General features: G+C 41.2%; 1 protein-coding gene across 1 annotated transcript; it reads right to left on the minus strand.

Annotated features, from left to right (window-relative positions):
- Positions 1-1,204: 1,204 nt before the first annotated feature.
- On the minus strand, positions 1,205-15,525 carry LOC124258002 (uncharacterized methyltransferase-like C25B8.10). The gene is made up of 7 exons (XM_046692078.1): positions 15,369-15,525; positions 4,954-5,053; positions 4,493-4,569; positions 4,194-4,319; positions 3,881-3,971; positions 2,638-2,822; positions 1,205-1,547 (listed from the first exon to the last, which is right to left on the minus strand). Exons 1-7 carry the CDS (start codon positions 15,477-15,479, stop codon positions 1,362-1,364), a joined length of 876 nt encoding a protein of 291 aa, XP_046548034.1. The 5' UTR covers positions 15,480-15,525; the 3' UTR covers positions 1,205-1,361.
- Positions 15,526-16,363: the final 838 nt, after the last annotated feature.

A 16,363-nucleotide genomic window follows, 5' to 3' on the forward strand; every position in this document is an offset into this window, starting at 1 on the left:
GAGCCTGACCACCCGATCCCGTTAGTCGCCTCTTACGACAAGTATGGGTTGCTGAAGATCAATTCTAACCCGGATCTTCACGGGTGTTAAAACTAAGGTGGAGCAAAAAAAGAATGACGACTGAAACTCTTACTCACTAACTCTACTGGGCTCTTTTTCTGAAAAGCAGTGGACTTACATCTGCATGATGTAAAGATCTATCTTATCGAGGATAAGTCCTCAGTAACGGGGTATTTGTTGTGTGATAGGAGTCAGAATGTGTCACATAGTTGACCATGTGTCACCTGACCTTGAGGTCATAGGTCGATACTGAAGTTATCAACCACTATTGTTATACCTCTAGCCGGAGTTTTTTAATTTCAAAATATTTCTCAATGTTCATCCAGCAACAGAAAACCGGAAGTCGTTGTCAAGTCATTCACACTGACCGTAAATTGTGACTTGTCATGTGACCAAAACTGATTCATGTCGAACATCTACCCGAGAAGATCCGGGTTAGAATTGATCTTCAGCAACCACTGTTTGTTGTAAGAGGCGACTAACGGGATCGGGTGGACAGGCTAGCTGATTCGGTACATGTCATCGCATCCCAATTGCGCAAATCTATGCTCATGCTGTTGATCACTGGATTGTGTGGTCCAGACTCGATTATTTACAGACTGCCGCCATAAAGAAGGAATATTGCTGAGTGCGGCGTAAAACTAAACTCACTCACTCACTAAGGATCACGTACGGATCCAACAAATACAGATTAAAATGTGCCGATACGCAGTCACTGGATAACCTCTATAGGACCTACGTTTCATGATGAACGGAAAGAGGCTTGAAATCGTGTGGGTTAGATGCTTGAATATCGGGTGTCTCGATGCTTACACATGCATATACTTATCAAAGAGCACAACAACGTTGTAAGGAATGCATCAAATGAATGTAAACCTGTCCCCTCACTGTCAAAGACGTCGTTTGGCGACTGAAGAATTAAGCAGATGGTTGGAACAGGATCAACACGCTGAAAACGTTTTAGGTGTCACCCAAAGTGTTAGCAGGGCATGGAATCGACCCCGCTTCAGGCGTTTGGATCTGCTGCCCAGCAATATGCGGGTGGTCGACAGCGTTCTACTACACACTGGGACGTCATTACTTCGTGTCGCCAACCAAGCTTTTGAAGTGGTGATCCTTACCAAAGTATGAACAGAATATATGCTTCATTTAAGTCATTCAATATATTCGACAGGCAGCTTCATAAATTAACGTCAAACTCTTGTTGTCAACCAGAACATTAATAATTCATCGTCTGTATAATTGTCATTGAAAGCTGTCACTACGGTGTATGCCTCATTCAATCATTCCGCATGCTGTCATTACGACTTGTTGCAGATGTACGTGAAAATCTCGGTGTTAAAGGGGTACTTCCCGATATCCTTCCCAGCAACGTTCTGTTCCAGGATGTCACGGATTTTGGCGAGAGTCTGGCGTTGTTCCTCTTCCTCCAGGGCGCATATCATACTGAATGTTGAGTAATAGTTGCGGATTGCCTCCACTGTTCCCTGTAACAAAGGGACACAGTACAGCTTAGTATTGGTATTGTGCAATAAAGAGAGACCATTAATTGCACACGTCTAGAATTAGAAAACACGACCAGATTGTGCCTTGACTGTGTGGTTTAAAGGGACGCAACTCTGCAAGGCAACTGGGGTATCTGTGTACACCTATCTGTACAAGAGGTGATACGACGGACGAAGAGTGAGTGGGTGAGTTTTCGCCGCTTTTAGCAATATTTCAGCAATATCATGGCGGGGGACACCAGAAATGGGCTTCACGCATTGTACCTATGTGGGGAATCGAACCCGGGTCTTTGGCGTGACGAACGAGCGCTTCAACCACTAGGCTACCCCACCGCCCGGCGGACGTATGGACAAACAAACATGTCGGAAGAGGGCAGTTGGTTGGGGTACATTAGGGCCTTTTTAAGCAGGTCTTTCAACTCAGCGCAAGAGGACCCGCGAACACGTGTGTGGGGTTGACAACCTACGAAATATCATCAGAGCACGATCACAAGTTCCAGGCACGTCAAAGGGCCACAACTCCCCATATTGACTGAATTGCAGGTTCAGCCATTTGTTGACCCCGAGAAGGACAGAAATGTATATTTTCTACTCGATTCAATGCAAGGAAATTTCAGTATATGCCTCATTTGAACTTCCGCCATTTTCGTCATTTGAATTAGCTGTGTTGTCGAATCCTAAACTAATGGTTAAACTTTTAACTTAATATAAGTGATATCTCGGATATCGTTTAAATGTGGGAGCTAATCCTTAAGTACCAGAGGTCGTGGATGTTTATTTGAACAAGCACATGGGGCTTGTTTCGTCATCGTGCTGAATCTGGGATTCGAACTCAAGATGAGCATATCCTGGCGATCATCGCGATCCGGACGCAAACACAAAACATTTGTTTCAGCTTTTCTTTATAACGTGAATATGTTTCTTTCATAAATAAATATTTGAACTCGAACTAACACGTTATTTGGATTATGAAAAAACGTTAATCATATTTCATATTTAGAAGAGAGATGTTACACTCTAAAGGAGAAGAAACGGATAAGTCTTGCTGTTAGTTACATGAGTAAGAGCTCACCTCTAACGGAGTTCCTTCTTTTTGCTGATGAGCCTCGTTCCTGAAACCGGAATACCCCTGGAAGACCTTCCTCCAGTTGAAGGTCGTGGGCAGCTTGTCCGCTCCCTCTCCGGCAGCTGTGGCCAAAATCCCCTCAATCTGCTTCACCCACGGCACTGAGACGTCCCGCATGTTCCATACCAACACTGTACAATAACAACACAATCGGTATGCATGCATTGATTGGTAGTGAGTGAGTGAGTGAGTGAGTGAGTATGTTTATATGATGCTTTCACGTTAGCAATATTCCAGCAACATCCCGGCGGGGGGACACAAGAAATGGGCTTCACATATTGTACCCATGTTGGGAATCGAACCCGGGTATTCGAGGTGACGAGCGAACGCTTTAACCACAAGGCTATCCCACCGCCCTGTTCCTTGATAATCGACGCACTGTAACGTTGTACAGATCTGTATGAAAGTTAAATAACTACGTTAGGAGATGGGTTAAAAATGGATTATAAATAGATGTGTTTTGCTAAATAATGGTAAAATAATTGAGGTTGGACCCTGAAAACCCCAATTCACCAGAATGGTTGCATGTTATGCAGAAATGGACAACATATACAGGAAACTAATACACCACGGAATTATGCCCAAACGTAAACCCGTAGTAAAAATACCATTCTGCAGTTAAACATGGGTACACTACTCAGCAGTATACTGGCTCCGAGCCGACATATCATTCTTCAGTCGCCTTAGTTCCGGGCGCTACGTAGTGTAACAACACGGGCCATCTATTGGTATGACACTGCTGGGCATCGAACCGACGACCCTCCGCTATCTGGTGAAACGCTTTATCCAGTAGACCACAAGGTCGTCTCACAAGGGTGCAACATGACCAGTACGGCTTCCATCTCTGTGATATTGCAGGAATATTGCTGAACACGGCCTAAAGCTAAACGCAATCACGCCTTTTAGTTGTCTTGCGAATAGGAGGCTGTACTGTATACTTATCCGTAATCGCAATGGAGTTCTGAGCTTTGAATGTGACGCGGGGTCCAAACCCTCCAAAACTATCTACACTGAACTATACCATGTCTTCTTCATAATTATTCATCATAAAACATGGGTTTGACCCTCCCCATGCACTGTACAATGAAAGCAATAAATAGTTCTACTTTGGCATACACCAAAGTGGTTTCATAATCTGGCACTGCCATTTGCCAAGACAATTAACCCCAAAAGATTCTTAATGACATACCGAGTTTCCCTTGATCCACCATGACTCTCCTCATCTCATCGAGAGCCGCTTTGGTGGAGAACCAATGAAAGCACTGGGCACATAGAACCGCCTGGAATTGAAAAAAAACCGTACAGATACACACAAGACATATTAACCTATCTCTAATTCAATTAACGGCCGAAGACCCGGGTTCGATTCCCAAAAGGGGCACAATGTGTTAAGCCCATTTCTGGTGTCCCCCGCCGTGATATTGCTGGAATATTGCTAAAAGCGGCGTAAAACTAAACTCAGTCAGTCAGTCAGTCAGTCAATTAACGGTTTACATATTTACCTTCACTGAGTTGTCCGGCAGTGGTATACTGTCTGCCGCGCAATTCTTGGCATCAAGGTTCGGAGACAAACCTTTGAGTGTCTCGAGGAAAGAATCCGATGGCTCTGTTGCTAGGTAACGGGTGCCCTGTACAATCAAAGAAAACTGGCGTAATATCTATATCTGGTCATTTTCTCACCACACAAAACATGCCTGCTCTGAAAATTTATTAGTGTTAGTACTAATAGCATACATTGTTTTGATTTAATGTCATTGCTTGTCATACAGGCTAAAACCGGCGTTCAGCCTCACTCACTCACCTGCGGCAGTTTTTCAAATATTTTTCTCGTGAAGATCCCAGTTCCGGCACCAAGCTCAAGCACTTCATACTGTATCCCTAGAAACACAGAACATATTTGGTTTGTTTGAATGTGTGTTTGTTTCTTACTGAATAACACCAAATCCAGAAGTATTCCAGCTACGTGACTGCCTCACTAACTCAACCGGATCTACAGAGACTGACCATTTTCTGGATCAGGGATGGCTGGATTATTTATTTGAGACGGCATTTATATAAAAAGAGACAAATTAAACATTTTGCACATCCAGTATATTATTTTTTAGAGCTGCCAGTATTTCTGGTCACCGTAGGAGTTTGTAATACCTTAAGACAAATTACCGTTGTTTCAAAAACAAGCCCTGAACGTCATACATATTAATCTAATCTGGACTATCGTCAGTTACTTCAGCCAGGTATTTGTTGAAATTGATACACATGTACCTTTGGTATTTTTGATATTTTCAACTTGAGTTAACTCCCTTGCAATGAGGTCAATAGTCTCCAAGGTGTATGTCGGCCGGTTGGCATCGTAGTGGTCGCCCTAATAAACAACAACAAAACCCGGATGCTAGGCATCAACACGGCAACATTACAATTAAATATACAATTAAAGTAGTTTTCAGAAAATGTGTTTAATCAATACAAACAGGTTTAAGACAATATGAACAATATTGGTTTCAATTCATCTCCTGATTAACACCTGCACTCTGTTTTTGTCTACTATGCAGTTATTTACATACTGAATCTCGAAGAATAATGACAATTATTATGGATATACAACTTCTTTTATTCTGTGGAGGCGACGTTTCGACATAGATTCTAATGTCATGGTCAAGCAAGTGATACATGAGTAAAAAATTGAGAGAATATATACATGAGTTGTTATTACAGTAGATAGGGAATGAGTTGTTTTTACAACAAATGAGGTTGATGTACAACGCTTGTATAAGAGATCGAATAAGTTGATAGGAAGCCAGTAGGGTGACAGTCAAATTGGCGGCCATCTTTGATTTTCTGCCACCAGAGGGCACTGCTGAGGTGGATCCATATCCAGAAATGTTTAGAATTGTTGGATGTATCAGTGAGCCAAGTTTGGTGCTTTTAACCCAAAGTGCACAATTTGACAAAATCCTAGCCTTAATCGCCCACTCGTCACTCGTAGGCGAAGTACAGACTAGACATAATTCCACACGCACAGTGTTTAACTGTCTCCCGCTCTGTCAATGGCTCCACATCAATTTTGTGTCTTTCCTCTCATGCAGTTACCTCCCCGGGCGACCCTTCAGGGTTTTCCTTTCACAATTGTGACAATGTCCAACTCAGTTTATAAATTTGGGGGTTTCATTATACATATAGCTAAAAATAATGAAATAAACTAAACTGTCACTGACAATAATTGTAGAGAGAATTTGAAACGCATGAATTTCTCATACATGTATCAATAACCCAATGTGCCTACAACATTTAACATCAGGCCCCGATTTCTCGAAACAAACTTAAGTTTTTACTCAAATTTCAAACTGAGTTGGACAATTTGAAACAGATGAATGTTTAACTCAACTGCATTTTTTTGAATAAAAAAGCCCAAACAACTTAAGTAATCTATCCACCAAACTCAAATTGTCTACTATGTTTGAGTTTAATATCGATTTTAGTTCATTCTGGGAAATGCATTTTCTCAAATTTGAGCAAACACTCTAACTTAAGTCGAAACTGAGACTTAAGTTTGTTTCGAGAAATCGGGGCCTGTTCTTGTACTGGTTCTACTTAATCAGTTACTTCATCGTTTTAGATGATTTCATCATATACATGTTGGTTACCATCATCACATATTCTTTCATGTTTGTAAAGTTCTTTAATGTCACACAGTCACTCAACAAAATTTCAGCTATGTGACACTGGTCTATTTATAATCTGGATCAGACAATCTCGTGATTGCCATCATGAGCGTGAATCTACGCAATTGGCATACGCACGTCGTACGTGTCGCCTCGTACGACAAGACGCGTCGTGATGACAGAAATTATACAACAGTTCAAAGCGGACGTAAATTGAACAGTCACAATTACATTTACGATCTAAGACATTTAGTTTTAATTGTCAGTATGTTTAACAAATGAAGTCAAATAAAACACAAACAATAACATTACTTCATCATTAATGTATCCAAGGACATACCTATCCCTAAATCACACAAACCAGAAACTATTCCTGCAGCTCTGGCGATTTCAGATTACCTGCCCTTGCTTTTCACAGCCAGTTTGATTTGCTGGTGTAATCTGTCTGACGGACCAATCAGAATTCAAGTTACAAACTAGGGCTGCGCAATATAACCGGCTTACCGGTATTTACCAGTTCAGACATGAAAACGATACGTATTGCGATACGCTGATGGAACACCGGTATTTTGACATGCATTCGGAAAACTTCGTAACACTCGGAAATCTTCGGGTATTTCCGTTTTTTGAATTGTTCTTTTCCCTGTTTCATTAGTGCCAAATGTTAATGCCATTTATATTATGTCATGATTAAAAGTATTTATAAACGGTTAATCGATCATAGTGATTTTGTTTTTGCTTATAATCAAGCATTAACTCGATTATAAGTAGTTTTTGTTAAATAAATAATCCTTGAAATATATCGCAATACATATCGCAATATATGCTTCCGCATCGCAATATATCGCAATATGAAAATTCTCTGCAATACCCACCCCTATTACAAACCAGCCTCATTTTCAGCTTAGAGCAATATTCCAGCAATATCACGACAGGATACACCGGTTTTGACCTTCACACATTGTACCCATGAAAATCGAACCCGGGTGTTCAGCGTGACGAGCGAACACTTTAACCACTAGGCTACCCCACCGTCCCGCGACGACTGGACTTACAGTGGATGTCTTCCCTTGTGAGTAAATATCTCTAATCACCCAACGCACTCACCCTTAAGGTTCTCGTGATGTGTAACAGCAATTAAAACATGTTTGCCACTACTGTAAGGGGGCGGTGGGGTAGCCTAGTGGTTAAAGCGTTGGCTCGTCACGCCGAAGACCCGGGTTCGATTCCCCACATGGGCACAATGTGTTAAGCCTATTTCTGGTGTCCCCCGCCGTGATATTGCTGGAATATTGCTAAAAGAGGCGTAAAACTAAACTCAGTCAGTCAGTCACTACTGTAAGAATGCCACTGTAGCGGAATTCATCAAATTATGTTTCGCAATTTCAACCATTACCAAGTTTGGTTTTATCTCATTTTCAGGTCGTTAACAAACTTAAGTTTCATGGTAATGCCAGATATTTCTTACAACCGTCAAAATCAGTCGGGTCGGAGAAAAAAATAAAGTTTAAGGACAGGCGGCGAACAGCACCCCGCGCCATAAGTTCGTTTGATCATGAACCTTCGGCCGTCGTGATTTCAAAACATGATACAAAAGAGTCATCTGCATGATGAATATATTTTATTTGTGTGAGGTCACATTTCAATAAATAGACTAGCAACGCTTTTACAACTTGAATGTATTTTTCAAACATTTGTTTATCTTCAAAAACGTAAATGTAGGTAGCCTAAACGGGGCTATTTTATATGTACGAAGGGATAGTCGTGTCTGGTTCAGATACCGATCAATAAAATCATGTGTATTTCAATGTAAGTCACTGCTCACTCAGCAGCCTCAACCAAAACCACGTGTTACTGGCCATGGTACTTCTTAAGACACATGTAGATTGCAGTGATGAGTGACGCTAATTAATAAAAATGACATGTCTTGCTAGTACAGTGCTCGTTACCCAAACGCGTGCATTTCGTGTTGCAAAGGACACGTACAGATGTAGATAGCAGTGGTGATTGACGCCAATTAATAGAAATGCCATGTCTTGCTGTACAGTGCTCGTTACGCAAACACGTGTATCTGGAGTTTCAAATAACACTAATTAATGAAAATAACATGTCTTCTGGTAATCCTTACCAAAACACTTACATCAAGGGTTTAAAATGACACTGAAAGATACAAGATAACAGTACCAAATCATGTGCAGCTAGGCCGTCTTATGACAAGTGTAGATGTAGATTTCAGTGGTGAATGGAATCTGAATAGAATCGTTGTCCCTTGTTTCCGGGTGTTTCTGAAGGATAGCCCGGATGTCACCCAGAGCTTGTTGGGAGCGCTCGCTAGTGAGACCCGCCAGTACACTAATAGACGATATGTGATCCACCACGAAATCCTGGTTACCCTGGCAACGAAATGTATAAACTTGACATCAAAGTTAAAAGAGGGATATGAAAGACAAAGAATTCAAAGAAATGACGAATTTGCCACCAGGTCTCTCACGTGAAATGTGTGTGTATATTTATGGGTTGTTAATATTACAGGCAATCATGTCAAATCTGGTATCAAAAATCAAAGTGAGTTAGTATGGTCTTACCCCGCTTTAAGAAATATTCCAGCAGTATCACGGCGGGGGACACCAGAAATGGGCTTCAAAAATTGTACCTATATGGGGAATCGAGCCCGGGTCTTCACGCCTAAACTATAAGGTCACCCCACCGCCTCACCAAAAATCAATACTTGCTCAAATGGAGGGGGTATACACTCACAGATAAAGGTATCTACAGTTGTAACATTATATCTTTTCGCAATCCATATGCCATTATACTATGATGCTTGCAAAAGACATTTAATGGCATGAACAGTTGTAACGAGAATGTTTATAAAGAGTTCTGGAATTCAAGTTGAGCTGTATAGAATAAAATATATCCTGATCTATTAATTTCCCTTTCCCAGATATGTATCTTTGGTCTAAAATGGAATACTTAATACGTGGACTGAGGATCATGCACAATAATACAGAGGGATTTATCGTCAGGAAACTACAGCATATGAAATATCTGATACTTTTGTGAATAGTTAAAATAATAAGGGACCAAGCACAGCGCCCTGAGGGACACCAGATGAGGTACGGGTTTTGACTGGATTTATTTATATCCACTGATAACTGTAAATTTCTTTCTGCTCGATATGTTGTTCTGGGGCAAAATGGCTTGAATCTTGCCGTATGATCTATGATTTACTGTTAATTCACCTTAAACTCAACTCCTGGTAGTTTGACGTATTTTTTTCGTCTTTGAAACCGGTGTAATCTTGGAATACTTCCCTCCAGGCAAGATATCCGCCAACATTATGAACGGGCCTTGTATCATCTTGTTTCATGATGTAGCTTTGTATTTCATTTACCCACGGCACCGACCAGTCTTTCTTGTTCCAGATCAGTACTGAAGACAACATGAAAGAATTCAGTTTCGAGGCATGATGCGCAGACAGCCTACGCGTCACCAGATCCTCCTACTGCGATGTGTGAGCGAGTGAGTGAGTTTAGCTTTACGCCGCTTTTAGCAATATTCCAGCAATATCACGGCGAGGGACACCAGAAATGGGCTTCACACATTGTACCCATGTGGGGAATCGAACCCGGGTTTTGGGCGTGACGAGCGAACGCTTAAACCACTGGGCTACCCCACTGCCCCTACTGTCATGTGTACATTACGAATGCAGAGTTGTATCATTCTCGATACGATTGCTCTGTCGCCCAGAATCATGATACTTTTATTGGTTGAGTCTGTTGTTTAATGCTGCGATCAGCAATGTCCCAGCTATGAGGCGGCTATCTGTAAACAATCGAGTCTGGAACAGACAATCCAGTGATCAACACCATGAGCATCGACATGATACCTTTAAGGATACTATGCTAGATGATTTTGTCGATATAAACTTACCTCGGTTGTGAGGAAAATATTACACTGATTTCCACGAGACGGAACAGCTAAGAAAATGGGAAGCTAAGTCTGTTTCTGAATTTGTTGCTGCAAGTCATTGAAACCATAAATGCTCGCGATGTAAATCACTGCATTGTTTGGTCCAGATCCTAATATGTACAAATCTCCGTGATACAGCTGGATTATTGCTGAGTGCACCGTCGAACCGTAGTCCCCTTTTAAGGCGCTCGTATCCATGCACATTGCCAGCTCACAGCACTACGTACATTACTATCCCCGGTCATAGGACACTATCGTACTTTCCGATACCTTTTCAACTCCCTGGGGATCATACAACCATGCTGCCTGTTAGACGCAATGAACTAAACACTCACACTGCCAGCACATCCATACCCATTTAACAGCTGGGTGAACTGAGACAATGTGGAACATGTCCAAGGATACTACGCAAATGTGCCCACCTCGGGACCCGAACCTAGGTGCCTCCACCGGGGATCGAACTCAGGCCTTCAGCGTGATAGGCAGACGCTTTACCACTGCAATATTGCGCACCACATGTTTCTTTCTCACAGTGAAAATGAAGATAGGGTACTCACTTAGCTTCCCTCCATCCACCATCACCCGCCGTATTTCATCCAGGACATGACTGTATGGAAACCAGTGGAAACTCTGGGCACAGACCACAGCCTGTATGGAAATGTTTAACTTCATAAAGAATGTTGATTTAACATTACCTTGACGTGAATAAATAAACCAATTTTATCTTCCTACAACTTCGAAGGTTGAATTCACTGATTGAGAGTGTGAGTTGTGGTTTTCTGCTAATTTCAGCAACACTATGTACAACAATATTGGAGTCTAAAGACAAGAAATGGGCTTCATACATGGCACGCATATGAGGAATATTCGGTGATGCGAGCGAACATAATGACATTAAAGATAAGAATGAGTCGAACTGAAAGCCCAGAAGAGAAGACACAACAATATTGTTGGAAGTTTCCTAGCCCGATATGAACGCCGTTCTCACCTTGACCACACTGTCGGCTAACGGTATAGAGTTAGCTGCGCACATGCGTGTCTCTACATCCGGGCAACTCTCCTGAAGAACCGGGAGAAACCCTGCAGATGGCTCTGTTGCCAGGTAACGGGAAGTCTAGTTAGGATGAAAGCAAGTATGTGTAAAACGTCGATGCCAAATTCCAATGGGCGTTTAAAGTAAAATGTTGATGAAAATTCTTCAAATTATCAAGTGAGTGAGTATATTTACACAATAATATACTTGTCACAGTATGTCGAGAAAAACACACAATAGGCCATGAACACCGTACCGTTGGTTAGAATCGAAATCAGCGTGAAGATCGAACTATTAAACACCAGGCTTCTCAACGGCAGTGCAAGCTGTTGCAAGAGGTAGGTCTTGACAAATTGCTGTCCAGTGACATAATATACTACTCACACTTTGCTAAGGATCACAAAATTCACAACTTTACTTAAACGCAGATTCATAATTTGAAATTGCATCCATTTAAAACTGGATAAATAATAGCATGGTAACTCCTCTTTAGGCAAACATTCACGTTAATCTAACCGTATGCACTTGATACGTGAGTAACCATAAAAATGGTTTTCATGGCACCAATCAACCATTTTGCAAATCAAGGAACGAGTCATTGACAAGTACACAACACCTGTCAATAGCAGGTATGGGATCCACAAGATAAAATGACACACTCAAACCTAGCATCCATGCTTACAATAAGCTTAGATACTTATATCCAATTTGACCCCACATCATAGTTTTCTGTTGAATCCATGATTTGATCCTTAGCAAAGTGTGAATAGTATATATCAAATCTATTTTGTTGGGATAATTTAATGTCAAAAAACGTTAACGTTCATTAAAACACAAAACAAACCTTCGGTAGTTTCTGGCTTAGTTTCTTCTGAAGACGTTAAACACATTGACACCTTTCACAACTACATTGACTGTACGTCGAGCAACATCACGGCGGGGGACACCAGAAATGGGCTTGACACATTGAACCCATGTGGGGAATCAAACCCGGATCGGTGTGGAGAGCAGACGCTTTAACCATTAGGCTAACCCACCGCCCTTCAGCATAATCCTGATAACAGGTGTTACCTTAAACCTCTTGATGTATAACGTTGGACCGTTTGGAAACATGGCTTCAAGTTATGATCCATTTATGCAGAAACACTCAACTACAGAGAAAAGTGGTGTTTAATATTTTTTGGATAGTTTTCTGTCGGCCAATAGATCCTTCTGATGCTAAGCTTATGTGAAACAAACTTATACGAATGGCCTAGGATGATAACGTATTTCATAAAATCGTGCACCTTTCATGATGCCCTTATTTACATTAACGTAAGTGTGTGAGTTTATATCTTTACGACACAATTTCAGCTGTAACCTTAATGCCTGGCGTAGGTTGTAGACGATTGAATTTTACGGATCACATTCACGACTGTCGAGAACTCGAAACCAAATCAGTTGATCCTGGCACGAACAAGGACGCAACTGTGCACAACGAATTGCGGCTGTGAGTCAGTAGCGATTGCGAAAAATACTCACCTGCGTCTTGTGTTTGTATCCCAGAGACTGTGCTTGCAATGAGGGTCACGGCCTCCTCGCTATAAGAAGGTCTGTTGGCGTTATAATGAGATCCCTAAGAAGAAAATGTGTTAGAAGAGTACAAAGGATACGCTACGTTGTAACGATAATTAAATGACAAGGTTGTTTTCCTTTAAATTGACATAAGACACAATTTTGAAGTCCAAAATAAAAACGAACGTACATTGATGTGTGTGAATGAAATCTGAGCGATTACAGCTTCCCAGGGTAGGAAACTCGTATCCGAGGAATCGAACCTGGGTCTTCAAAGCGGCAAGTAAACGCTTTAACCACGCGGCTATAATACCACCCCTTTAAGTTAATGATAACTCTAGGTTCAGTTGTTTTCACATTTTGAGTGAATGTTGTTCAATGCCGCCGTCGGTAAGATACCAGCTTTATCACAATTATGTAGATAACCAAATCTGGGTCAAGCACAACAACAGAATGATAAAAGTAGTTGGTATGTAGGTTGGAGCACACTCAACCAGGTCACACATTGTTCAGCATGAAGCTAAATCTACTGTGCTCTGTCTCATGATCATGGGGTGGCATCTATTGTTATCGGGACTCCACACGAATGTATATAAAAAAATACCGAATGCATGTTCAGGCAAGAAACGTCATATTTCCTCATATCAATCCACAATCTCTGTGTTACTTTTATCAAACGACTATAGCGTTTCATCTTGAATATGAACAGAAAGGGAATATGCCCTTACCTTCTGAAACCCAGCCTCTGCAACGTTGTGAACACTCATTCCGATGAGACGATAGCTTCTTGAACGACATACAGAAAATACTGTGAATCCCTTCGCCAACACGCTCATGTCCTCCTCGCCATATCTTATTAAAGGTCAAGGCCGATGAGATCCGCAAGTTTGAAGAGCAGTATCTTGTAAGTCGAATGTCGATGGCTGACTTTTGACGCATCCCTCATACCGGCTTATTAAAAGCTAAATGAAGTCAGTTTTGGGTAATGAATGTCGTGTTCCTATGGTTCTAAAATGCATGTTTTTGTCTTTGGCATCGAAGTGTGAGCTTTGTACATTTTCATAAGGGAAAATATCTTAAAACGTTTGTCAACATTGTTTATATTCATTCAGTGTTTCTGTCATTCGTTTTCTAAAACTTCATGTAACTGCTATGTTATTTCTGGCTTGAAATTTAGGAAGTGACAGGTTACGATAGGCTAACTGGTAATTAACTTTAGACAAACAGTATTTAAGTGACTACTAGTGGTGGTCCGATTAATTGAAATAATCGAAGATTGGTCGCAATGACAAATCGATCATGTTTTCTCATAATCGAACACAAACAATTTTGGACCACTTGTTTGCAATAACAATATTTTTCAAAAGGTTGATTTTGTCTCGACATTGCATTAGCACTACAAGCTCGTTCCAAGTCATGATTAAGTTTATCTTAACAACTCCAGGAAATGCATGTTTCTAACACACTAGTCATCCTTTAAAGATGTGAAATTTGCAAATGCATTTTGTGAAATTTGCGAAAAAAAACCCGAGAGAACTACATGCTTCTTTCTTTATTTTTTGTGCATTAACAAACATAACCAGGAAAATTTGATAAATGACGCTAACCAATTATTTTCGATGATTAATCGGTTGTAATGAACAAATCATCAATTATGAGATTTACGCCAATTCCCAACACTAGTGACTACAATGATAAAATGGCCCCGAAGACCTGACTTGCACAGTATAGAAATGTCTCTCATCAAATTGTGGGGAGCCATTCCGAGAAACATCTAAATATATTTAAGTTTTGCTTTTCCTGTTGAACACACTATTGATAATAAGTTAAGTGTGACGCCGCTTTATTCAGCAATATCACGGCGGGGGGACACAAGAAATGAGCTTCACACATTGTACTAATGTATGGAATCAAACCCGGGGCTTCGGTGTGATGAGCGAACGCTTTAACCATTAGGCTACCGCATTAATAATACGCACAATTGAATTTGTTAAGCGTTTTATCAGTGCACTTTGTAACAAAGACCTGCCTATTCCATATTCCAAAATAACACCACTGTGGCAACCATACTAAATTGGTTTCACTCATAGTTGGGAATCAAACCGGGTTTCTAGTGTGACGAGCCAACGTTTTAAACCACTGGGCCACCCCAGGACTCCGTTGTGTTGTGGCATGATAATCAGTTTTCAGATAGTTAAAATTGTATGTAAACACTCCGACATTCCATACAAGATAAATAAAATATGCACGTTTTCAAATCTAAATAAACCTGCGGCAAGTCTAGCAGTAACGCCCTCTATACATGGCTTACCTTGCACTGTAAGTCGCGTTCACTAAACACGTGATCACCCCGCCTTTAAATTTTAACCGGAAAATGTCGAATGACTCCGATCGCCATTCAGCATGTGAATTGATATCTCATTATAACAGCGTGTCAGCCGAATGCTGTATAGTGTTACCTTCAAGTAACCTGTCTCGGCAATCTGGTGAACGCTCATCTTCCCCGGACGACAGTATGCTGAACGAAGAACAGACAATATCCTCCCGCCTTTGACGAAGACGGTTGTCATACTGTCAAGCCTGCGTCCTTGTCTACTACAAGGTCAAGGCCGTGTATTTCCCCGAGGTTGAGCCGCCATCAGCTCGCTCTAACATGCGCGCCGTGCTGTTTCTATCGACATTGATTAAACCATTAAAGGGGCATTCACCAATATTTGAGTTTGTTTGTTTGTTGTTTAACGCCACACTCAGCAATATTCCAGCTTTATGACGGCGGTCTGTATATAAATATTCAAGTATGGACCTGACAATCCAATGATCAACAGAATGAGCATCGAAGAATTAACCAATATCAGGCCTTGTTTAATGTAATTGATAAATGTAGCTACATGGACGAATGTTGTTTATGTATTTTATTTCTCCTTAAAACAAAATATGTATGTCGTGATCCTTTGGTATTTACCTATAAATAAGTAACATAATGTCTGGTGCATTATAAGCGGTATTAACACATCCAAACCCTCCAACCTCTACCCTCACCCCCATTTTTATCGAGAAGCCCAGGGGGTCAAGACGTCTTTTGCGCCACATGTCACTGATCAAAACAGCGCCAGAAACCTATGGAGTGGGTTCGAATCCCGGGTCACGTATATCACACTTCAGCACCATACACGTTCTCATATGTTTCACCAAATGAGCAAACGTCAAAGATATCAATTCGGGCATTCCTCCTTCAAAAAGCAGACACACCGTGATATAACTGAAATACTGTTCAAAGCTACATTAAGCCAAATTCGTTCACCCCTTCCTTATTATTCGAGATATCAACGATGACGTGCTAGGACATTAACGTCGCGTTTAAGAATATCACTATAGTGACGTGCGTGTGTGTGCGTGTGAATGACTGCTTGTAACAGTCCAGACATACGCTGGATTTACAATGCTGCTACACTGC

Source organism: Haliotis rubra, unplaced genomic scaffold, assembly GCF_003918875.1.
Source record: "Haliotis rubra isolate DU_JTF1 unplaced genomic scaffold, ASM391887v1 Scf68, whole genome shotgun sequence".
NCBI classification, from domain to species: domain Eukaryota; kingdom Metazoa; phylum Mollusca; class Gastropoda; order Lepetellida; family Haliotidae; genus Haliotis; species Haliotis rubra.